The sequence below is a fragment of the Aphelocoma coerulescens genome, chromosome 2, assembly GCF_041296385.1.
Source record: "Aphelocoma coerulescens isolate FSJ_1873_10779 chromosome 2, UR_Acoe_1.0, whole genome shotgun sequence".
Taxonomy (NCBI): Eukaryota; Metazoa; Chordata; class Aves; order Passeriformes; family Corvidae; genus Aphelocoma; species Aphelocoma coerulescens.
Genome location: NC_091015.1, coordinates 105,239,513 through 105,264,855, shown reverse-complemented (window position 1 = coordinate 105,264,855; position 25,343 = coordinate 105,239,513). Strand labels below are relative to the sequence as shown.

The 25,343-nt window shown below is 44.1% G+C and overlaps 1 protein-coding gene across 2 annotated transcripts in view; it reads left to right on the top strand.

Annotated features, from left to right (window-relative positions):
- Nucleotides 1–952: 952 nt before the first annotated feature.
- Nucleotides 953–25,343, top strand: part of NR4A3 (nuclear receptor subfamily 4 group A member 3) — a 29,376-nt gene continuing 4,985 nt past the window's right edge. Inside the window, exons 1-7 of one of the 2 annotated variants that reach the window (XM_069004278.1) lie at nt 953–1,413; nt 3,911–4,072; nt 6,668–7,554; nt 9,749–9,878; nt 10,839–11,011; nt 16,349–16,548; nt 17,714–17,892. In XM_069004278.1, coding sequence (XP_068860379.1) covers nt 6,670–7,554; nt 9,749–9,878; nt 10,839–11,011; nt 16,349–16,548; nt 17,714–17,892 — 1,567 coding nt within the window. In that variant the 5' untranslated portion in view covers nt 953–1,413; nt 3,911–4,072; nt 6,668–6,669. Of the gene's footprint in view, nt 1,414–2,589; nt 4,073–6,667; nt 7,555–9,748; nt 9,879–10,838; nt 11,012–16,348; nt 16,549–17,713; nt 17,893–25,343 lie in introns of both variants that reach the window. The other variant, XM_069004279.1, reaches the window with a different exon arrangement.

Sequence of the window (25,343 nt, the reverse complement as noted above, 5' to 3'; positions counted from 1 at the left end):
TGCCGCCGCTGCCGCCCGTCCCTCCTCGGGGCGGCAGGCGCCTCGCCCGTTCCCGGGTCCCGTCCGTCGGGAGAACTCGCTTGGCGGAGCCTCTCTGTGCGAAGCACAAGCGCAGCACCGGCTGTCACGGCTGCGGTGACAGTCGCGAACATCACGGCTGCCGGCGGTGGATGTAAACACGGCACCGGGCATGGCGGCGGGCGGCTGCTGCCAGCGGAGACAGCGGGGGAGTCGTCCGCCGCCAGCCCGGTGCCCCAGGCAGACACACGGACACAGGCAGACACACGGACACCGAAAGACACACGGACACAGGCAGTCACAAGCAGGCGGCAGCCGGAACGCTTCTCAGGGCCGCGCGCAATAGTGCCCGCTCTATGAGCGGCACCTCCCGTAACCTGCTCCTTGCTCCTGCGCACTGGAAAGTTTCGAAAGAAAAGAAAAAGAGGGTGCAAAAAAGGAAAAAAAAAAAAAGGAAAAAAGAAGAAACCAAAAAAAGAGAAAAAATGGGAGAAGAGAAAAGAATAGGGAAAAAAATTAAAAGCAAAAAGAAGAAGCGTTTAAAAAAGTGAAAAATAAAAAAGTGAAAGAAACCTTTATTAATTCATCCTGAAAGTTCCACTAAGTAACCAAGCAAAGCTCTTTTCATTTGAGCCGCTTCAGTAAAGATAGATTAATTTTGTTATTATCACTATCTGAATAATTATCATTATTATCAGACTTCGGAACGACTGGCCAGGCTGTAGCGGGCAGGCGGCCCCGAGGCGGCCGGCCGGCAGTGCTGTCCCGCTGCCGCCGGCTCAGCACGGCTCTGCCGGGGCTCTGCACCGCTCCGCACCTCGGCTGTGCGCGGCTCGGCGCGGCGCGGTGCGGCGGGAGCGCGGCGCACACACTGGGGCGGGGGGGGGGGGGGTCAGTAGCGTCAGGCTCCCATGGCGTCACTATTGACGTTTCGCATTCCAGCCGCTCTATGGAGAGGCCGCTAGGGCTCCTCTCACATAAATGACGTTCAGAGAGAGGGAGCGGGAGAGCAGCGCAGAGAGGCGCCTCCGTCCCCTCTCTCCGGCGCAGGCACACGCGCACCCCGGGGCACTCGCACCGGGACGCGGGCACAGGTCCCGGCCCGGCTCCCGCCGCACACACACAAAGGCACATCGCGGCGGCGGCGGCCGCTCGGCATCCCTCGCCCGACCGCCTGCTCACTCCCTCCCTTCGCCCGGGGACGGGCTCCTGGCTCCTCAGGCTTTTTCAATCCTTTTCCATGCCTCGGGATAACGCACCCTCTGGACCTGCAGCTACCGGGAGTCTGAGGGATTTTGTGTCTCGGGTCCTGCCGCTGGACAGCGCCTACACACGCCTTTAAGGAAGCGGGCACCTACAAACTAGATGTAAAGACGGAACCTCCACAGCAACCGAGTACGTATGCGAATGAACGGGAGCGGCTGAGGGAGAGGGACAGCGCGGCATGTCCCCACTCCATGAAAGTTGCGCCGCCGGGGTAGAGAGATGCTGGGGAGATGCCGGCGGCGGGCGATGCGGCTCAGCCGACGCGCTGCCGTGCCGGGCTATCGCTGAAACTTTTCCCTCACCTTCCCCCCCTCCTCCCCCATCCTCTCCGTGGATGCTCAATTGCCTCTCGGCTTTCGAGCCTCCCTGCCGTCTCGGCAACTCCTGCCGTGCGCGGGGCACTGCTGCCCCTCGCAAATGGGAGGGCTGTGGTTGAGCGGAGCGGGAGCCGGAGCCGGTGGTACTAAGGTATTTCTGCTAGTTGTTGTCATGGAAATGATGCTGCCGGCGGCGGCGGGGAGTTTACAGCGCCGGTGATGAATGGCAGCAATTTGTCTCCTTCCTTTAGCCGCGCTTGGGAAATAGGTGGTTCTGTTTGCACAAGTTCAGCTGTCTAATAGGGACGGCGGGGCAGGTTGAGCTCATTTCACTTTGGGAGACAGCAGCCCCCCTCGGCAGCCCAAAGAGCTCGCCCAAGAGGTAATTGCTGGAATGTGACATATTGTATTGAAATGAGACGGGATGTTTGCACGGCACGTCTGCCCGGCATCTGCTCCTCGGAAATGTGCACTTTTCCCTTCGGAGGTCAGAAGTGGTAACGAGGGGCCGCGGTGCCCCGGCACGGGCGGTACCATGCGGGGAGGCTGGGCAGCGCCGCCGCTGCCCCGCTCCCTGCCCCCGCGGCGCCTCTCGCCTTTGCCTTCTCGCCTTAATAGCTGCGAAAGAAGTTTCAGTCTTGGAAAGAGGCGAGAAAGCGCGGGCGTTGGGTTGTGATAGTATGTAGGGGGACAGTTATCGGGGCAGCATTATCGCGATAGTCTGTCCCGGGCGGGGATGCGGCTCACCTTAGCGCGGCTAGTTAAGAACGCTGTTACTTAACCTGCAATTTTTGGATACGATGGATTCCTTGCGAGGATATTTCCCAGGGAAAGGGCGTAAAACATTGTTTTATGTAGGGGGATTGGTATGTTGGGATAGGATTTTTTTTCTCCAGGAAAAAAAAAGTTTGGGAATGAATCGCTAACTTTTATCCAAGCCGCTTCACTCGATTACATTCTTCGCCCTATTTTTCTCTCCTCCGTGGAGACCGCTGTATGCTGGAGTCAAGCCCCGGTAAAAAACAATGGACTAAACCAGACCAGACGGTTTCTTCGGAGGTGAATCTCACGCGATCTCGTGGATGTTTGCTGGAGTGACCGTGCGGCTCGGGGCGATCCCTCCCACCCCCCCCCCGCCCCCCAAAAAATCGCCAGCTAACCGGCGGTGGAAATCCAGCACGAAACTTTTTAATTGAATGGAGCTTCCCCCTCCGCAGTCCCTCCCGGGTAAATGAAGGTTTCGAAACTCGCCTGAAGAAGTCACAATCACAATGGAGTATTTCACGGTTTCCTCCTCGTATTACAGGGTGGGGAGGGGTGTCACTCGGGGCTGAATGTAAAGTGCACGGAGGAAGAAAAGAGCTTTGACAAGGGTAGTTATTTCCTCCTAATTTACAGCCCTTACGGCCCTGCGCTCCTGGCTCGGGCGGCGGCAGCCCGGAGGGGTGCTGCGTGGTTAAAAGCGCAGCGAGTGTCTCTAGGTAACCGGCGGCTCGGGGGGGCAGAGAGGAGCCCTAGGGCGCTCCGCGCCGAGCGGGAAACCGCCTAGCAGGAGCTCGTGAGGGAACAAAACCGTCGGGAGAGAAAGGGATGAGCTGACAGGCACTTATCATCCCGGGAGCTGGCGGGGGTTCGAAGGCGAGGGGCGCGGGGAAGGCAAAAGAAAGGCAAGGAGCGGGAGAAAGAGTCGCCGGGGAGCGGCTCCCGTGGGCAGGGGCCGGCGCGGCCGCGCATCCCCCGCGCTGCCGCGGAACCCGGCTGGCAGCGCCCAGAGGGTCAGGGGGAGGCGGCTGGGCAGCGCTCCCTCCCCCGCGCCGGCGATGGTGGGCCCGGAGACACTGCACAGGGCTAGCTGGGCCGGCAGAACACCCCTCAAGTCTGGCCGGTACCTTGCATAGAAACTTCCAGCCTGCTTTTCCCCGGTCTCTACATCCCAAAAAGAGAAAGTTCTCACGGGGAAGTGGACGCTCGGGGATGCTGCCCCGCTTGTTGTAGTCACCCCACCCGGGGTTCTCCTCTTGCCTTCCCCAGGCTCCTCTCTCGGAGAACAAACCGGCGGCTCTGTTGTCCCAGCCCGGTGCTCGCTGCCTTTTGTGTGATGAGGGAGCGGGAGCCGGCAGGAATCCGCTCCCCGGCCGGCTCCCCATTCCCACCCGCGGGGCGAGGCGGGGAGTTGCCGTGCGAGCGCGGGGGACGGTCCCCCCACGTCCTCCCGAGGCGCCGCGCCGGGGGGAGGCGGGGGGCTCCCCTGTACCCCGCTGGGCACCGCCGCCCCTGACCGTGTCTTGTCTCCCGCCTCCGGCGGACAGAGCCCGGGTCGGAAGAGCGCCCCCCGCCCAGGCCAGGCCCCGGGCCCGCCTCCGCAGAGAGGTCCCAGCCGGCACCCACCCCGCCGCCGCCGCCGCCGCCGCCCGCCGCCGCCTCCGTCCGCACCTCCAGCCCCACCATTCAGCGCGCAAGATACCCACCAGGTAAGCTGCCGCTCCGGGAGAAGGGCAGGAGGGGGGGTGGGGGGGAAGTGCGGGAGCTCCTGCCGCGGCCGCGGCCCCTACCCTTCCCAAATCCCTTTGGCATCATTGGTCCCCGACGTCCCGGGGCGTTTAAATACCAAAAGGATCAGGGCAGCGCCTGCCTTTCGCAGCGCTTTTGGCGATGCCGTGCCTGAGCACACACGAGGTTGCGAGCCCCTCGCCGAAGATGTGACAGATTTAAGGGGAAGCTGGTTGGGGGTGCTAGCGTCCCTCTGAGGAGCCCAGCTTCTCTGGCGTTAAACTGGGCATCCTTTACCTCAAGTTCTCGCAAAGAAAGCAAAATAACATGGTAATAGCTCCCGATGTCCCTGCCCTGATGCTTTTACCCATTCATTTGGGTTTTGGTGACAGGTTGCTCTTCAATGAGCCTCCTGTGGGGCTTTTTCTTTTCTTGCTTTAATATTGTTAGATAAAGAAGAAAAAATCCCAGGTTATTTACTTTGCAGGGGAATTAATACTGCTGCCCTAAGTGGAAAAGTAGGGGTTAGACTTAGACAAGTGCGCTGGCAAAAGGCGAGGTAGGAGGAGTCCCACAGAGCCAGGATAGACCAGACCTTTAGGTTAGGGATATTTTTTCAGTCCTTCGGTCAGAGTTATTTTAGACTTCTGTTTTTCTACTCCACTTTGCACAGAATTCAGTGACATAACTCTCTAATGCTCAGAAAAAATGCAGAAAAAAACGGCATAATGATCTGTTTCCTTGAACTCCTGCTCGTTTTCTGAGCTAGCAAAAAAAGACTTTTTCCTTCATAGAGCTGTGTATCAACATGTCCACTTGTGACATTATCTGTCCACTCACTCTGTTGTGTTCCTCCGTCAGTTTCCAGTGGAGGTGTGTGGAAAGAATTTCTTTCCCTTTTTATTTGATTAAGCACTGATCACTATGTTTTAACAGCCAGTACTTAAACTAACAAATGATAGTGATACGACTTGCCAGGAAATGTGTGTGCGTGGAATGGCATGGACAGAAATTGATAGGAAAAAAGAGAACAGTAGAATAAATACATGAATAACATTGGGAGGCAAGGCTTGGGGGAGGGTTGTCCTGCCTTTTTCTTCAAGCTTTTGGATTTAAGAGTAGGAAGGTCTTAATTTCAGGAAACAGCACTACTTTTTTTTTCCTCAGATTTTAATGTTTCCTCGAGAAGAAGAAAAATCTGAATGGTTTGTGACAGCGTGATAATTCAAATTTGGTGCTTAGTTTAAATATGTTTATCTGTAAAGTGGGCAGGAAAGAATTAAAAGTTGATTTAACACAAATTAGTTGGATTCCTGCATGCCAGGAGTGAATATTTTAAAATTGTAAATGAAAAGAGTTCTTAAAATAATGAGGAAAACCTCATTATTTTCAAGGCAGTTTGGGTTTTTTTTTTTAGCAAGAATTATTTCTCAAGTGCTTCTGGAATATAAATTACCATGATTAAGAAGAGATGAACTGCACTTAATTTTGATATACATTTTATCCATATTTACTTTTCTCTTTATGAGGAAATTTATACTAATTGAGCATTTTATTCCTCTGCTGTGGAACCAAAATACACTGCACACTTCTAGTTCGAGTTGCAAATATTGGGCTAGAATCTCACAGTGTGTAGTCAGACAAACCTCAATGAACTGCAGAATTCAGTTGATTATTTCCTGTGACCAGCAAATTACGTGGCAGACTAGTAGGAAATGTAAAAGAAAATAACAATCAGATCTTTTTAGCCAGGCACTGTGTTGCTTCAACCATCCCAGCTATCAGTGAACCACATTAAGTTTCATGACTAATGAATAAAACCAACTGTACTACTAGCCTCAACCTTGCTTTCCCATAAAAACAGAAATACCACGTAATTTTTATCCTACATTTTTGCAAATTGAGGGGGATGTTGTATGCTCCACTTTTTTAAGGAGAACATTCTACCAGACACAAGCCTTAAAACTAACAATGAGACAGCAACTTTAAATTATTAGCTGACCAGAAATATTCTTTGAAGGTCTGGAATTGGGTAAGCAAAATTGGTGTTTGCAAGTCCGGAGTAGCAAACCTTGTGATTTGAGTAATTCCTCTGACATGTACTGCAGATGCTGCTTCTTTTAAAATAAATATAATTTTTAATATTATGCATTTGATAATCTCGTTTACCCTTCATGAAAATTTTACAGCATGATTGCATGCATACAGAGATAGACTTAGAGTCATAAACTGTTCTCATTCTGCTTATCTAATTCTCATTGACACCTATGTATATTAAGCAGCAGATGTAGGGCAGCTTGAGATGGATTCTTCTCTCACTGACACTGGTATAAATGTGAGTTTCTCCCTTGACTAGATGAGAGCAGGCTCCATAATACCGAATACTTAGCCAGTCCTTGATGAATATTTCTTGTTGAAAGGAAAAGGCTTGAGGCTAATTTAAATGTCCGAATGGGAGCTGGGTGCTTATCTGAGCTCTGAAACGTGGGAAAGCTCCTAGGAAAGAAGTTTGTGAGGGCCTGGGCCGCGGCCTGGTGCACTGGGCTTGTTGTTAACGTGCCCCTTTGCCCCTGCAGATATGCCCTGTGTGCAAGCGCAGTATAGTCCTTCACCGCCGGGTTCGAATTATGCATCTCAGACCTACGCGTATGGCTCGGAGTACAGCTCAGACATCATGAACCCTGACTATGCCAAGCTGACCATGGACCTGAGCAGTACCGAAATCACTGCCACCGCCACCACCTCCCTGCCCAGCTTCAGCACCTTTATGGAGGGTTACTCTGGCAGCTATGAGCTCAAGCCTTCCTGCCTCTACCAAATGCAAACTGCCTCCTCTGGCCAGAGGCCCCTCATAAAGATGGAAGACACCCGGCTGTCGCCATACCAGCCCTCACTGCCCCCATCCACAGATGAGGGGATGCCCAGCACTTCCATGTACTTCAAGCAATCCCCACCCTCCACGCCCACCACACCCGGCTTCCCTGCTCACCAGGGCCTGTGGGATGAGCCCCCGCTGCAGCCCACACAGACCTGCCTGCCTCCCGGCCACCTGATGGACGCCACCCCCATGAAGACCGTGCCTCCGCGCTTCCCTCTCTTCCACTTCAAGCACTCGCCTCCGCACACGCCGTCCGCGGCCGCCCACATGTGCTACGACCCTGCCTCCCTGAGCCTGCCCCTGGGCTCGGACAGGCCCGCCGCCAGCCAGGCTCCCATGGAGGGCCATTCCTACGGGCTTCACCTGGCCAAAAGACCAGCCACCTTAGCCTTCTCACCACTCGGCCTCAACGCAGCCACCTCCAGCCTGATGGGCGAGAGCAGCGGGAGCGGCAGCAGTGGCCTCCCGTCTCCGCCCAGCAGGAGCTCTTCGTCTGGGGAAGGCACCTGCGCTGTCTGTGGAGATAATGCCGCCTGCCAGCACTACGGGGTGCGGACGTGTGAGGGCTGCAAGGGCTTTTTCAAGGTGAGAGCTCTGCGCTTTGCTCCCCTCCCTGCTTGCCCCCACCTCACTTCCCACCCCCTCTGTCCCCGCATGCTCCTGGTCCTGATCCCGGGGTTCGGGGACATCGTGTGTTAAAACTCAGGCCCCCCACCAGGGTGGGAGGGACATCCAGAGTTTTTGAAGAAGGCCAAGGAAAGCCCTGTGTAGGATAAAAGGATCTGCCAGGGGCTGCTGCGAGGAGGCCATGGCAGTGATCTGGGCAAACCACATCTCTGGTCTGCCAGCATTCTCAATGAAACATGGGTCACCCTAGTTTAAGCTATAAACTGCATTTATTATGTAGTGAAATGCACCTAGAGTACATTCAACCTGGATTTTACTCAGTCACCCATTCCAATTATGCTTTATTTTAAGGTGAAAAAAGAAACCCTGAAATCGTAGAGTCCACTTAATATTTTAGGTGGTGGCAGCAGTGCCGTTTGTTGTCATGGGGTGGTCAGCGTGAGGAGGAATGCAGGGTGGTCAGCACCAGGAAGAAACTGGTTTCACTCATGGGAAAAACGCAAGTACTTCTAGTTGCATTTGGTAGCTGCCTTGTCATTACCTTTCAGCTCAGGAGCCCAGGGAGTCCTCACCAGGGGAAAGCTGCCTGCAGAGCAGTGACTAAGCACTGCACAGGGTCCTGGTGCCTGCTCTGCAGTGAAGGCAGCTCTGCAGCTGAATAGCAAGACAAATAACTTGCACACAGCAGTTTCTCAGTGGAAGCTTTGTGCTTATATTTTCAAGAGCTGAATATGCTCTTTTAATCTTAGATTTGGGTGCTTTGTAATTTCCTTTCAGCAGACTGGGTCCAGATTCCAGTATTAATTTCAGAAATAGCTTGTTTAAGTGAAGAGCTTGGGATAGACTCTTGGTAGGATGGTTCTGGGCAGCAAGTTTAAGATTTGAAACATTTGGGGTTGATTTGGTCTATTTCTTCTTGCTAAGATAGCAGTCATGCCCCTGTTGTGCTCAAAGATAAAATGGGAAGAAAACCAATCCAAAAATATTTTGGGGGGAGGGCTTGCAATGGTTTTTTATTGTAGATGGAGCTGTCAGTGTTACTTAATAATAATCCTTTGATCACATGGTAACACACACATCTCCTATAAAACTAATTTGTTATTTAAATATAACTAGAAAAGGGTATACAAATAACATGGAAATAGCAGCTCTTATTATCCCAAACCTGCCCCTGTGGAAATCAATAGCATATCCTTGATTTTTAACAGTACCTTATTTTGCAAAATTAAACTGTTTTCAGCTCCAAATCACAATGAACAATATTTGCTATATCTCTTGTATTTAGTACATTGAGGCTGTTATTTGATAACAAACACAAATTATGAAATAAAATTTATCCATTAATTTAATTGCAGGGACAGATTTAATATTGAATGTTGAGTTGATAAATTTCTTCCTGGTGTCTTTCCTAGTAATATCTTTTTGGATGTTATTTATTGATCTATCTTTGATTTTAAGTATGGCAGCTTGATACATTTTTGCATTAATATTTGTTACATTCTTCCAAAGCTTACCAGGTTTCTACAAATTTTAATTTTGTTTTATTTTTTTCAACATGAATTTAGAGTTAATTAAATGTACGTATCTATGGCATTATTCTGTCTTTTTTCCTCAGGTCAGGTTAACTTTCCCAGAGTATTTAGCCAAAAATATTTTGTAGGGGTTTCTGGTATTTTTATTTTTCTCCCTGATGATTTTAATGGCTAACCAAACCAGTTATTGTGGTATTTGACTAACAATAGTGATAGCAAGAGAAGTACATTGCAGATAATTTTGATTTTATTTTAATAAGGTCAGCAATAATCAAGGGAATGAACCAAGTAGAAAATTGTTCCCAAAGGGATATTAAAAGCGGAGATAATCTAATCCCCAAAGGTAGATGTGATGACCTGGTAATTTCAGATATGATTTTATCATTCAAAGTTGCCTGTCTCCAGAGACTTGCTTCAGAACAATCCTAGATGATTTTCATTGTCAGCAGCTAGCACTAATAAAATTGTTTTTCCTGCAGGCTAGTGTGTTAGGAAATTAATTTTATCTAATTATATGAATTGCACTGTCACTTTTCATGTTGTAATTAAAACACATTTTGTCAGGTTCTAAGTTGCTCAAGAAACGATCAGTTTACTATTTTTGTGTTGCATTTTTGCAGAGAACAGTTCAGAAAAATGCAAAATATGTTTGTCTGGCAAATAAAAACTGCCCAGTGGACAAGAGACGTCGTAACAGATGCCAATACTGCCGCTTCCAGAAGTGTCTCAGTGTCGGCATGGTTAAAGAAGGTAAGGGCCCTGGCTGTTATCCCAGGAAACTAAAATATTATGTTTAATGAATGTGTGTGTGTGTGTATGTGTGTGTGTGTATTTCAGCATGGATGTCTCTACAATAAATTTGACAGTGATGAGATTCATAACTTACTCCCAAATATGTGTGTTTATGTAATAATGTATTGATTTTCTGCTTTTCACCCCTATTATCATATTTAGACTATAAGACCCCAGAGTTCAAGAACAGCAAGGTCACAAGAGGATAATTTGACAGTGGCCAAAATGTCTCGTTTATTAACTTTGAACTTTGCTCAATAATGCTGTTGGCTTCCCCTTGTTATCTCACTGGGGGCTGCACTGGATTGTGTGCATTTTGACATAGGATCTCGTTTCATTCCCATAAGCTGATTGTAAATTTGCAATTAATTTAAATGGAAACAGGATCAACTCATTAGTACCAATTCTGCAAATATTTAAGCATGTGAGTAATATTGTGTGAGCAGTCCCATTGCAAATACTGACATGGATAATACAACCTATAAAGTGTGACCGTATTTTTTGAAATGCTTCAAGAAAGCTAAAATTACTTTGAATGAATGCCTCTGCCATTTAAAAGAGACACTGGTAGTAGAAACACAAAAACCTGTGTTTCACATTCAGGTTTTTTTTCAGCACTGGAGTGTCACAGGCACACATACACGGGCACACAGACGTGCTGCAAACAAAGCATGGACACAAGGAACACAGCTGGGCTCTCCGTAAGCAGCTACATTGCTGCTTACAATCATAGGTCTGACACAGTTCTGGTGCCATTTGTGTTCCTTTGCAATCAAAGGCATCAGAAGCATGTGCTGAAACTGGAGAACGTTCTTATTTTTGCTGGTCTGTCCACTGTAAGGAAAGCAGGGTGTTCATTCTGATCCATCATTTGCTGGTACCTTCACAACTCATTCCCTTGGGATTCTTTTCACCTAGTTGTCCGTACCGACAGCCTGAAAGGGAGAAGAGGTCGGCTGCCTTCCAAACCAAAGAGCCCCTTACAGCAAGAACCCTCTCAGCCCTCCCCACCCTCTCCTCCCATCAGCATGATGAATGCCCTCGTTCGAGCTTTAACCGACTCCACGCCCAGGGAGCTGGACTATTCAAGAGTATGTCTCACTTTTCTTTCCCTATTTGCTTTCCTCACAGAAATGATTTGCAAGCTGCGTTTCTCCTTACCAGCTGGTTTGCCAAAATGAAATTAAGTGTGAAATTTGGATGAGGGTAGAAATTGGTCCAGCCAGCCGTTGTCTTTTTGTGATAGGTGAACTATGAGAGGAAAGGAAGTTCAGTAGTTAGTAACTATTAGTTATTAGTGTTAGTAACTATTCATTGTGAGGATCTCAATCACAAAATGATCTAATATTCTGCAGTATATTCCATGGCTGAGTGAAAGGAAAAATGCATGGATAAATAGAGCATTTTTCTTGCAAAAAGGCTGTGCCAAAACACAATCAAGTATGATGTCATTGATTAACCAGGAGCAGTACTTGTATGTCCAATATCTTAACTTCCATTTTCTGAAGGCTAAAATTTAATAGCACTACCCTAATATTCAGATAGAAGGGTTGCAGAGTATGGCACTGGATGGATAGGACCATTCCTGTTGAAATCAACAGGAATTTTGCCATTATTTAAGTGGGACCAGGGCTGGCTTTGGATACTTCAGCATGAATATCCCTTCAGTAAAACTCACATTTTTAAAACAAGCCTTTTAAAATAAAAATTCTGAAAAATTATCTCAGCAAAGCTTTACCAAAAATTATATATTTTTTTAACCTTGTTCTTTAATGTATCATAGTCATGATTTAAATATTCATGGCACATTCTGAAGTCTGAAAAAAAATGTTCTGTAGTTGTTAAAATACAGCACTGAAATGGCTTGTTAAATACAATTTTTAGGCAGGTTGATATGGGATAAGAAAGAAATTATAGCTAAGGAAAAAAAAAGATCAAATTCTTCCCCCTAAAAGAAATATGACTAAATTTGAGACTGTAAAAAATAGCAACTGTATTCAGACAACAACTCCATTGGCCATTTATCACTTGTTGCTAAGTAATATTTAATCTTAAATCATATTTACTGTAATTAGATAAAAATTACATTATGCTATTTTAGACTATACTTATATATATAATTTAGCAATTTAAAACATGCTGTAACATATTTTCTTTAAGCTAATCTGTAAGTATTAAATAATTTAATTTTTCAAGTTATTGTCAAAAATCTAGCTGTTCAGTGTCTGACAACCTACTACGGGGAGAATGCATTAGCCATATCTGCATGTACTTTAACTTACTCAGAATGTCTCAGGGATCATTCTGCAAATACCAAGGTGTGTGATGAGCTGTGCTCTTTGATAGCAATCTGCTGGGTTCCACAGAATTACAGGAGTCCAGAGGCCATAGTTTGTATTTTTTATTGATATAAAGCTCTTTTGCATTTACAGAAAACTGAACAAAAATTATGTACTTTTATGTGATTGTTTTCTTTGTCCTGCAGTAATTATTTCTCTTTTAATGCAAACATCCCATAAATTTAATTATTGAACAAATTTGTTGGAACAATTTTGTGGGACGTTACAGGGGCTATATGACTGACAGTAAATTAACTTAGTCTTGGTAGCTAAAAGATTGTGTGATTTTCTGTTAGAACATATTAGTATCTAAGTTTTTCTTTACACTAAAATATATAATAGTCTGTTATGCCCAGCAGTACTGAAAAGACAAAAATATTCTACTAGAAATTAGTAGATTCTTATGTTTTTCATACACCCTTATACTTATTTTGAAAAGTTAGAGGAGGTCAGAAACAAATGCTGTGTAAAAAGCAAGATTAACTGAATTTAATGAAGCATGCCATAAACACACAGCAATGCTAAAATACTCCTCCGAAGAATCATCCTGTACCTGTAAAAACTAACTTATGGCATGTTCAGCTAGGCTGTGACCCTGCTGAGCACCACAAATGGGCAGATCTGGAAACCTGGCTTTGGAGTCAGTCCTGGCACTTCTGCGGATACGACCTTAATGTTTAGCATGGTCTTCATGTTTACAGGCTGTAATATCTTGACCGTCTTTAAAATACTGATAAAAGTTTCAGAGAGAAACATGTATCCCTTCCTCCAAAAAACCTACACACACACACACAGAGCAACCCAGGAAGAAAACAAAAACAAAAATGAAATTACATAAGCAACAAACTTTACACCAAAACATTGGAAACAGTTCTGTTCAGATCATGGCTGCTTTTCATCTCAGCACTGGTTTTAACTTACCAGTCCACAGCAGTGGTATATTTAGGTACTTCGTTTCAAAAGGCAATTGCCAAGGGCCGTAGTCTGGTCTCACACCTGTTTACTGGTACAATTCCCTGAGTTCACACTTTTAAGGAAGTGAGATGAGAAACAGACCCTGTAACTTGCCATCCTTATTCATGCAGAGTAGGCACCAAATTAAATAGAAATGTTGCCTTTTCAGAGGGGGAGTGCAGCATTTAGGCAATAATCCCCCCCTTCCTGGGCCACAAAATTAAGCACATATCGTGGCTTTTGGAAAAAGGAGTGTAGGCTTTCCTCTGTGCAGAGAAGTTATTGTTAGGCTTTTGCAGCTGTAGCAGTCGATGAAGGACTGATGAAAGCAGGCAAAGGGCAGAGCTAAGTTGTGCTATCGAGCTTCCCAACCTCAGGCTTTCCAAATCTCCTCAGATATAACATACAAGTTAATGTTGCTTGCTACACATGCAACCCCCTCCTTAAGTAACTGTCAGATTTCATTTAATTCACAAAGGAGCTTTGAGGAAGGGAGTGGGGCAGAGCTTTGTCTTTTGTCTTTCTCCCTGATTGCCTCCAGTTTGCATAGGGCAGGTTTAGAAATGCAGATCAGAGGGAGCCCTTCCATCGCTGTGGCCTCCTGACCAAGGGCAGGTTTGCCAGCTGTCTTGGTCACAAGTTAGGTCAAATATCACTACTTCTCCATGAAATAATCATGGAAAAAGCCCACAATTGTGGTGCAAGAAACGAAAACATACATATCATTTATGGTTACTTATATCCTCCTAAGTCTATTACAAGTAAATAATACTTTATTTTAACAATTCTTTGTAAGTGGTAACTCTTTGTAGCGAGCAGTGATGTATTGCAGCAGCTGAAAACTATACAATTCCATAAAATCCTTCTACCTTTCTTCTAAAATTGCTCTCATGTGATAGACTATAATAAAAAATACAGGTTATAATTTTTTTAGATACATTTAATTTCAGTGCCCAGCATGGGGTATACCACACTGTAGCATTCACAGTTACACAACATAATGCAGCATTCACCTTCATTAGAAAATGTTAAAACTTTGCCATACTTTTGCCAAAGGAATGTTTTATAAATATTGGGAACAAATTAACACCTGGCATAATTACGCTGAGTTGTGATGAGTTATATTTAGAATGAACCCATTCAGAATGGGTAGTATCTTTTTTCTTTCCCCTTTCTTTTCCCTCCTCTTTACTGCTCAAAGGATCAAGAATATGTCTTGCCTTAGCAATACCTATTGTGAGGCAGGAGTTTCCATCACCCTGTTTAGTTTCCCTGTGTATTAAGAAAGAGTCATAGGTCCCCACCTGTTCAGCAAAGCACATCTCCCAGAGCCAAACGCACACTTGCTGTGGCTTGCTCTGCACCTTCACTTCTAGAGGGTCCACAACATGCATAGTCTGTGAAAAAGCAAATTATCTTTTTCTACCCATTAATTATCTGGGTGCATCTTGCTGCAGTCCAGTGCCAGGAGTAGTTGATTCATGCTGCTTGAGCATCCTCAACTGCTCCATTCAGGTGGGAGTCTGAACACATAAATGATGCAGCATACAGATTTTTCTACTGCTGCTCCCCATCTTCTCCGTACTGTGCCTCTACCTCCCTCACTATCACAGGATTCTTCAGAGTAGCTGAGGCAAAATTTGTCTCCATATAAACTTTTTAAGAAGGATTGCACATGTTTCACCAGCTGATAAGGGATGTGAGCTGGAACTTACCGTGAGAAGCTCATGCAGTTAGTGTTGGGTGAGCAGAGCAGGGTCACTAAGGGCTAGTACCAGGACCACAGATACAGAGAGAGGTCTCTAGGATTGCTGTGGTTCTCCCATCAGTCAGCAACTCTGACATTGTGTTCTTCATCCCTTACCTGCCAACAGCAACCAGCTTCAGCTAGGAGGGGCAGAGAGCAGGACAGCTACCTGAGAAGTTCTGCTTGCTGCCCCTGCTCTCTGTCCTGCACAGTTAGCAGCTTGGGTTGCAGTTAGCAGCTTGGGTGATACCTGCAGCCCACAGTTGTAATATGGTCCTCCCAGGCTGCCAGTCCACTGTTAATGATAGGGAAAGAGTTTTTTTCTGCTTCCACTCTGGCTTGGAGAGTTGCTAGAGTGGCCTTCAGGCTGATGCACTGAAGCCTAACTGCATGTGGGAAGTTGTTTCCAAAGGGTATGCAGGCTTCTTTTGGCTGTGGAGACTACCTCAGCCTTTCTTTGGCTGAATCCATGAGAGAGAGTGGGTATGAAGTCTCTCCCAGAAATAACCCAGCAGATGTTTGATGATGAGGATGTTATTACAGTAAATACCACATTATTCAGTACCTGCTCAGAAAACCAGCAGCACTTTCCAAGCACAGAATTGGACTAAGCCACAAAAGCTCATGTTGTATTTTCTGCCGACAGAGAGAGAGCAGTGTCAAAGGAGTGACAGGGATCCACTGGTGACGAAGTAGGAGATAGTGGGGAGTGAGCTGTCAGGGGGTCACAGGGAAGCTGAGCAAGCTGAGACTGTCAAACGGTTGCCTGGAAGAGTTATGGCCACATAAGCAGGATAATAGGTTCTGCTGAGCCTCAAATGCTTCAATTTGAAGGATAAGAGGTGATATGGGGCAGCTGGTTTACTTTGAACCAATTCTGTATTCAAATGAAGCAATGCTGCATGTGTCAGATAAAACGTGATTTATCTTATGTGTCTCTATCACTGTCAGATAAAACGCACTTTGTGAGGTTTTGGAAGAAATCTGCATTTCCAACATATTGAGACAAATTCATCAATGGGAGAAGTGTTTCATTGTAGTAAGCCAAATAATGTTCCTATTCTAGTGTGATGCAAATTATCCTACCCACTAGGTTTCTATTTCTGTTTACTAATAGCATATAGGTACTTGTAAAACATGATATTATATTTTAGTTATAAATTTGAAATTACTTTTATACATATGGAAATATTTTTGCAGTATCTATCTGAATAGCAAAATGCCTGTAGGTAGCCAAATAAGTAGAGAGACGTAAACCTACTTTTTATGTCTTTGTTAATAATACCAGCTTTGCCACAGAAGGAAATGTTGTTGGGCAAATAATGCTGTATGTTTCACAGAATGCCCTTAAATGCATATAACCTTGCTTTCTGTGGCTTTCATTTTAGTACTGTTCCACTGATCAGGCTGCTGCAGGCACAGATGCAGAACATGTACAACAGTTCTATAATCTTCTGACTGCCTCCATTGACATAACTAGAGGCTGGGCAGAAAAAATCCCAGGATTTACTGACCTCCCAAAAGAAGATCAGACATTACTCATAGAATCAGCTTTTTTGGAGCTGTTTATACTAAGACTCTCCATCAGGTAACTATTTATTTCATTTCCTCTTAAGATGATGTCAAAAATCATCCATCTGAGTGTTTTTAAGGAATAAATATGACGCTATCTTTGAGCATTGTCAATTGTACCAAAAAAAAGCACAAAAAAATGAGCAATGTCGTCATACAAAGGATATGGTGTTTAATTTGTTTTACGCTGCAGGAAAAACCGAGAAGGTGATTTAAAAAGAGATCATAGGTGTCACTAATGTGCTTCTTTTATTTGATCTATCCCATCTTCTCCCTACATAGCAAACAAAATTGATCCTCAGGTACTATTTGAGCAAGTCTGCTTTGTACTCATAAGTATGAAATATAAAAAAGCACTTTAAGTAGGAAAGTTCTTTTCTTTTCCCTTTGTCGTCTGTTTTTGAAAGGGATTAAGAAGATTTAAAATCTTGTTCAGATTGGTTTTCTTCTTAATACCAAGTCATTTAATAGAGTGAGATGCTATTTGTCAGTCTAGTACTAGTTAAGACACTTTACCAAACCCACTTTCAGAAACTGGCCAAATTGCAGACTAGTGATTTCAGTTATGCCCTTGTTTATTTAGGTTGAAAATGACCTTTGCATGTGTGATATTGGCAATGGGGAGGAGAAGGAGAGGAGAGTTTGGCTGTAATTTCTCTTCTACACACAGGTTTTCATATAGAAAGGTTTACCCTGTTATGTGTTTTGTGCTGCATTGTTGCATGCATGTTCCATTGTTTTTTCCTTACCAATTTTTACAATCTGAAAAATGCAGATGGTACTAAGTAAATGCTGAGAGTTGCAGAACCTATCTTTTTATTAGTTTTGTATTTCAAAATGCACTCACTTAGTATTCCTTTGGTTCAAACATACAGTATTTAATGCAAAATGTCTTCTTTGTTTATGCCTTTGGGCAGGACCAAAATCTTAACTAATTAGACAGTCTACACCACATGCTACAGCTAACCTCAGGCTTATAACTCTACCAAGTAAGCAATCATAGAAGCTTGTTTGTTGTACTTTGGCCCCAAGGGAGAAACATATTGTCAAACGTGAATGCCCACATATGTCTCAGGATAATATGCCTTGGATTTTAAATGACAGACGCTTCAATACTGGTTATGCATTTGGCTGTAAAGTAGAAGATGCATTTATAATTTTTTCAATTGTTTTTATTTGAGGTCTGATACTGCTGAGGATAAGTTTGTATTCTGCAATGGACTCGTGCTTCATAGACTTCAGTGCCTTCGTGGATTTGGGGAGTGGCTCGACTCTATTAAAGACTTTTCCTTAAACTTAAAGAGCCTTAACCTTGATATCCCAGCCTTAGCAAGTCTATCAGCTCTAACTATGATTACAGGTAAGTGCTCCTTTTCTAATAGAAAGCTTCAGACTCTAGTGCTTTGCTTTATTGCAGATTCAAGCAATTTCAATTAATTTAGCTGTGTTCAGGGTGAAGTGATTATGATTTTTAAGCACTGGCATGGCCATATTGAAACTGTGGATTAACATTAGGCTATCAGACACCCCCATTAAAATGTAACTCAACTATTTCTTTGCAGCTTCATTGTTTTCTCAGAATAGACTCTAAAAAAGCAAACTGCTTCCAAGAAAATTGTGTAGCTCCTATGAAAATATTCAAGATACTTGCTGAAGTCCCAGAAAAGCTTAATGAAATTACCAGAGCTAGGTCTTCTGTGTAGGAACACTAATATTAAGGCAGCTTGAGATGTAGAAGCCGTACAGCTAGTATAGCTCATCTCTTAGCAAGATAGCTAGACCAGAAAGAATGCTTCATGAGAGCAGGCAGGCTGCTTTTGGCAGCCAGGCTTGCCTAGGTATTCCACATACTGCTTTTCTGAGAGAGGGAAATCAGAGAATAATGAGAAAAAAGTCACATTCCGCAGTTGTACAAAAGCTTTTGGGTGTGCATGTGCCCATATGACCCCTTCTGCCTGCTGGGGTGAGCAGCAGGAAACTAATGTCAGAATCTGCCAAATCTGTCCAGTAAGTACAAAACAGGGGAACATAACCTTTTAAAGTGTAATTTTTGCATTCCTGAAACAATAAAGCCACTGCATACCTTGGGCATCTTGCAATAGAAGACACATGAGTGATGGCAGTAGGAGGAGTTGGGAGAAAGGGTATCTGACAACCACACAGCAGAATTTGGAGCAGAAGTCATCTCCACAGAGAGCCTCACACTCATATCTGAAAAACTGGTAGTTTAACAGAGCAACTGTGTCATCAGTGTGAGACAGGGCTTCAGTGTGCCCTGAGCTGAATCTTCCCAGGGATGCTTATAAGCTCCACTGGGATAGATATTGATTTCCTTCTGCATTTCAGGCATCCACTACTTTGCAGGCAGTGGCCTCAACAGTATCAGCTGTAGCCTTCCTTTTACTCGGGATGAGATGATGTCAGGGCAAAACTGAGATAAAACACTCAATGACAGATATAAAAACTAAAATTGGCCAATTCCTGCTGACATTTGCGGGGCTAGGATTTTGGCTTCAGAATTTGCATGGTACACTTCCTTCCTGTACTTTGGTGAGGGGTTAGTATATGTGTGTAGCTCTTTGTTTCTTAAGTATTTTCAGGCTTTTTATTAATTTCTGTTCATTTTTTCTGCAGTTCGAAAGGGTGCTTTAGGGTCCACATTTCTGGTTTCTTTGATAAAACATGTAAGACCAAAATAACTCACTGGAGCTGCTTTACTCTGTATTAAAAAGTTTCTGAGATGAGTGTTGTGTTAAAGTCAGAAAGAACATTGCCAATTTTTTTTTCCCCCTGTATATAGACATCCACTGGCATATGTTCATGCCTACTTACATATATGTGCTATAAACACCTATATATGTATGTGTATACCTGTATACATACATAATGTATTTATGTATGTATATGCATTTAGATACCTCTAAATCAAGGACAGGTGCTGTCCCTCTATACATTTACATACAGGCATATATGCTCACACATATATATATAGCACATATGAATTATTTAGATTATTTACTATATACAAGATATGTCTTTTTTAGATAGTCATTGGTAGTGTGTTCTTGATTATCCTTCTGGAGACCGAGAGGATGCAGGTTGATGAACAGGATTCCCAGCAAGCTAAGTGAATGTAGCAAAAACAAAAGTATAGGAAGAAAACTTATTCCCCTTACAAACCCATGTCCTGTCTTAGCATGGTAATTTGTTGCTTGCTTGCTTGCCCTTACATAAGGAGTCGAAGTTGTCCAGTGGCTGGCTCAGTTCACCCTAGGATAATTAGAAATAGCTTTTAATTGGATACACCCCACCTTTCTTCCTTTCCTTGATCACAACCCTTCCAGGAGTTTGCTATATTGTGCTGGTCTTCCCAAGGTTTCTAAACAAATGGCAGCAATTGTTGCCTTTAAAAGGAGACAGTTTCTGTACATAGAAGCTTTAAGATTTTCTCTGTTTGTTAAGCTTCTCTTGATTTTCTCACCTCTGTGAGATGGTGTTTAAAATTAGTGCTGTTTTCTGCTTATTATTTTATTTCATGAGGCTGGTATATCTCTGCTGATTTGGTCTTAAGGACAGCATGTATTTTCATGTGATCTAAATTAGACCAAAGCTCTAGTGACTTATATTCACAGGTTTCAGATGTCCAAGGGCAGTTAGCTAACTCAGGGACTCAGCCAGAAATTTGGTCACCTGAAAATGGATAGCATTGTATAATGATGAACAATATTAAAAATAAAACATGTAAGAGGAAATCAGAAGATTCTAGCTAGTGTATTGAAATTTTTTATTCAGGAAAACCTTGAGATTTGCCTCTGATGTGGCATCCCACAAGAAATGGCTTCTTGCAGTTTGAGTATGACAAGCCATGTGCTGGTTTTCAGCTAGTTACACCAAAAGAGAAAAAATAATGAAGAGAAAATTTGGAAATAGGAAACCTGAAGAAGTCTGAAATGTTGAACATTTTAAAGCATTGTTTTGAAACTTGGTTTAGATTTCGATGGGTGGTTTAGGTGCCATTCCTTATCTCCAGGGAAGGCACCCTCTTCTCCTGTAATGGACTGTTGGAGGCAATGGGTAGTTGGCAAACCCTGCATCAAGCCCTCTCTGTGAGTCAGACCAAAGGAGAGCAACCTTCCCCAGGAACACAGGATATCCAGCTATTGAGTATCACTGTCTTTTGTCTTAAGACAACTTGATATATTTCATAGGGATGCAGAATGGCTGTTGTGTCTGATGATTTGCGGACAAGCTGGTGGTCAGAGGCACACCGAAGGCCCTATCTCTAGTTTGATTCCAACAGGAAGGGAATCTGACTCTGGTTCTCCCATGTTCCAGATGGATATCCATGTTATTAGGCTTCAAGATAAGGAGCAGGAAAGCTTTCTTTTGTGAATCTAGTTGTTTGCCTTTAGTAACAACATTGCAAAACCAGAATGCTGCCTTGAGCTAAATTTTCTTGCTTATTACACAAATTGCTCATGACTTGATGGTTTAACCAAAAAAACCAAAAAGACAACAACCCTGTGATCTATGGTAGTCCTAGCCTGTTTTAATACTGTACAGCATTTTAGGTAGCATTGAATTCAAGGATAGTCTTTCCAGGTAAAGAAAAATTTCTTCTGGGAATAATGACCTGTTCATTCTTCTTGATTTCACGAGTGCTGTCCTCAGCCCAAAGATGTGCTCTTAGAAAACAAACCATTTTGTATACTACTAATTTTTGGCAGTTTTGCTGAGGGAGAAGAGTAAGAGGAGCCACTGCTCTCTTTTGCATGTTCTCTTTCTGTTCTTCAAGAGTGACAGGGAGAACTAGCATCCGTCCCCCAGTGAAGGAAGAAGGAATAAATGTAAAAATCAGTGTTGGAGACTAAAACACATTCCACTGGTCCCAGTGTCCTAAGATATGCTGAAGGCTGTTCCTTCATTTCGGGATGTCAAATTGTCTCCCCAGTAACAGGTCCAGTAGTTCCAGTGACCTTCAATTAACCCTGCTGACTTGTTTGGAGCTGCAAAGCTCCATGTGCTATCCCAACTGCAGCTGCAGATGACAGCATAGGATAGATACATGGTGATAGGCATGTAGGGTAATTTGTTCTTTTCAGTAATTGCAAAGAGAACAACAAGAGACCTATTGAGTATCACAGTACTCACTAGTTCACTACCTTGCTTGCTTTGAGTAAAACTAAAGGTATGTACAATATTTTGCATTATATATTCCGTTAGAAAGTCCATATATTTATGCTTTTTCTATCTATTTTATGTTTCCTGAAAATTTGTGGTATGTTGCCTTGAAGAAAAAGCATTATGTCAGATTGCTGATGAATTTTCAGGTCCTCTCAGGTAAGACATCAGCTTAAAAGAGCATCCAGAATGAAAGAAGTAACATCTGGTTTCCTGTGGAGGCTTGCAAACAGTTGACTTAGAACTCTGTTGTGCCAAAACTCATCTTTTTACTGTAAGGTGCTCCTTTAGGATCTTCCTCTCTCTGTCTCTCTTCTCTTTTTTTACTTCCTTTAGTTGGTTTAGAAAGACTAGACACAACTTCCTCCACAGCACATGAGTGTTGCTCTAAGCATCACCCAGAAGAAAGTAGGTAGGAAACAACACACAACACTCACCTCACATGCCTATGAAAGTAAAAAAATTAGGTCTATCATGTTCTTCTTTGGATCACTTACTCTGTTGGTATGTAGGATCTAATGAGCTGAAGAAGAGTGCCAACATGGAAGGGAAATGCTGGTCATCTTGGAACAAGTTCTGTTAATTCCACATGGATGATTTCTGTCAGTTAGTATGTTCATAGATCACTGGTGTTCCTGCACAATCACTCTATAATGGACCGGATAGTGTTGAAGATGAAGCTTTGCAGAGTAGACTAGATGCTAAGCCAGTCTATGCTTGAAAATGCTTGCTTAACTTCCCAAATGATCATTTGTTAGGTTTCTTTCTAACAGTGTGAAAATACAAAGACTGAGAGTTCCAGTGCAGATCATCGCAAGGGCACATTCTAATTTAGCCTCAAATTTCTGCCTGCTCTAGAACTGCTAGTGTTTTCTCTCTCTCTCTTTCTCCTTGTTGATTAGCTTTTCCTCTCTGCCCCTTCCTTTCTCTGTCCACATCAAACCATTATTGTTTTGCCCACTTGACACTCTTGGTGGGATGCTGCCGAGTACAGAGCATTCTAGCCCTCATTCAGCCAAGCTCTTTCAGCATATGTTTTATTTTAAGCGCATTACAGACCAGCCCAGAACCACTGTATATATTGCGCTTATTCACACTTCTAATGCTTTGTTAGACTGGCACCAGACCACTGAAGAATATTGTGAGGTTTCAATTAATTACAACTTTGTGTTTGTCTTCCTGCTGTTGGGCTTTCTGTTCCAGTTTACAAACACAATTTTTAGCATCATCAGTCATACCAAGAAATAGTTATGAGACCAGTGTGGCTAAAAAGAGTATGACTGCTGCAGTTCCTTCTGAACATGAATTTGTCCGACCTCCCTGTGGAAGGGAGACTTACCTACTCTGCAGCAGCAGATATCCTTCAGTCCTCTTGCCAGGATATCCCCTGGAGTGGGTGCTTCATGTGCTGGGTCTACATACAAGCAGGTGGCAGACTGGGGGAGTGTAGGAGAGCTGGTTATAAAAAAACAACCCTCCAGATTGCATTGTCTGCCTTCCCCCCGCCACTTAGCTGGGGGAAATACTGTCAGCGTCAAAGTAAAGTACTCACTCCTCCTTTTTCACTCCCACCTCTTTGTTGAGGCAAGAACTCTTTGCTTCTACAGCAACCAGCAGTCTCCATGTTATATTGTGGTTTTCTCAAAGGAGGGAGCAAACTATGGTGTTCTGTGTGGTCGCTTAGCTCATCTGACTTTAGGTACCTTGCACAGCTGATGGAGAATACAGGGCACTTCCAGAAGATGATTCATCCACCTAAAATTTAAAATCTTCTAAAAATGCCCATCCTTGTACTGATGTTAGGAGGAGTTTGAGAAGTCTGTGCACCAAAGCTGGGGACCCTTGTGAAGTGTCTGAGAGTTAGGCAGGATAAATAGGGGCCAGATTGCAACAGGAAAGGAGACTCTTGGATCTGCTGAGTTGCAGTGTTCCTGTGTAACAGTGTGTGCACGAGAAAGCTGTAGGCAACTGAGCCTTTTGCTTATTTGAGTTATAGAAGGGGAAGAGGAATGTGAAGGGGGAAGAGAAAATCACATAACTACATTGAAACTGAGACAATCAAGAGGCCTATTTTAAGTCTGCAGTGTTCATCCGTTGCATTTCTGGACACCTCAGAATTAATTGAGACTGAAAGTGATCCCCCATGACACAGAGTGTGGGGCCCAAGGTCTTTGAGGTACTTCAGGTCTCTGAGGTACTCGTGCTCTCTGAGAGGCATTTTCTTTTCAAAGGTACTGCTTAGTCTGCCTGACCCTGGCATGATCGACCTCGGGTCAGAGGTTAGGGAAAGAGGGACTAGCACTACTGGGTGATGGATTTCTTTGCTTTCTTCCTGTTGAGTTTTTGCTGATCAGTGTGATGATAGCACAAAATCACATTCAGCTTCCTGGGAAAAGGACAAAGGTGTAAAAAACTTGCTGTGTTCAGTTTGCCGGGATGAGCTAAGTTTGCAGAGCTTTAGAGGCAAGACTTTTGATGAGTCATTTTGGCAGCATCTTTGCCATAAATCACCATTTTTCTTGCAAAAATCAATGCTATCCTAAAACACAATCTTGGTTTGTTACAGGCTGAGAAATCCTATATTCACTTTACGTGTGCCTTTGTAATTATAAGAAAGCCTGACTACGATAATATTTACACATCTCCTCAATCAGTTAGAGAAAATCTATCTATTTTGACCAGCTGTACTTCTTGGGATAAATCTTGGCCTCATCATTCCCATGTGGATATGAACATCCTGTGGAAGATGGCAAATAATGATTAGAGGGCCTCGGCTTCAGTGCCACTGCACACACTTACCACAGGGACCTTGTGCTGCTCCCGCTAGGTTGTGTAAGAAAGACTGTGGGTCTTTTTTTGTACAAACAGGACTGGGCATGTAAAAAAGGCAAGAAAATGTGCATCCTGTTATTTGAACCCTGTTAAATGTAAATCTTTGAGTAAATTAGGCCCAAGACACCTCAAGTCTACCAAGCAGAGGAGCCTATTCTTAGATGAGTGTGTTCTTCAGAAGGTAGTTGTGCTTCAACACCAGGGACTGCAGTGGCAGTGCCAGTGCATTCAGCCCTTCCCTAGCAGAAGGGCTTCCACATAGATGGCTTTGACTTTCTATGGATGCCATAGGAAATTTAAGGGAATTCATTTAGGGAAAACCCTAGAGGCAGTTCCAGGCATGAGAAATTAACCCTTATGGAGATTTGCAAGTAGAGAAGGCCATTGTATGGCAATTCACTCAGGGGAGAACAATTTGGGTTATCAGGGACTGCTTTAATATTGTAGCACCAGAGTTTAAGGACAGAATATCTCTTAATTCTGAATTTTCACGATTTTGTTGTGTAAAGTAAGACTACTAATTTGATGATCTTTGCACATGTGCATTGGTACATTTCATGGCTATTCACCAAAGACATGATTTTTTCATGAAACCTTCTGAACTTGTCAGTGGGAGACAAGCTGCTTAGTTCTGGCTGAAAATGCTTACAAATCTGCTCCATGCTCCAGAGCCAGAGATAATTTTCCATACTCTGCAGCAAGGTACACACTTAGTGAGGCAGTGGTTTGAAAATGTGCTCTGCTAATTTGTAGTCAGGTTTTGAATCCACTCTAATATTCCAGCTCCCTACATCCATA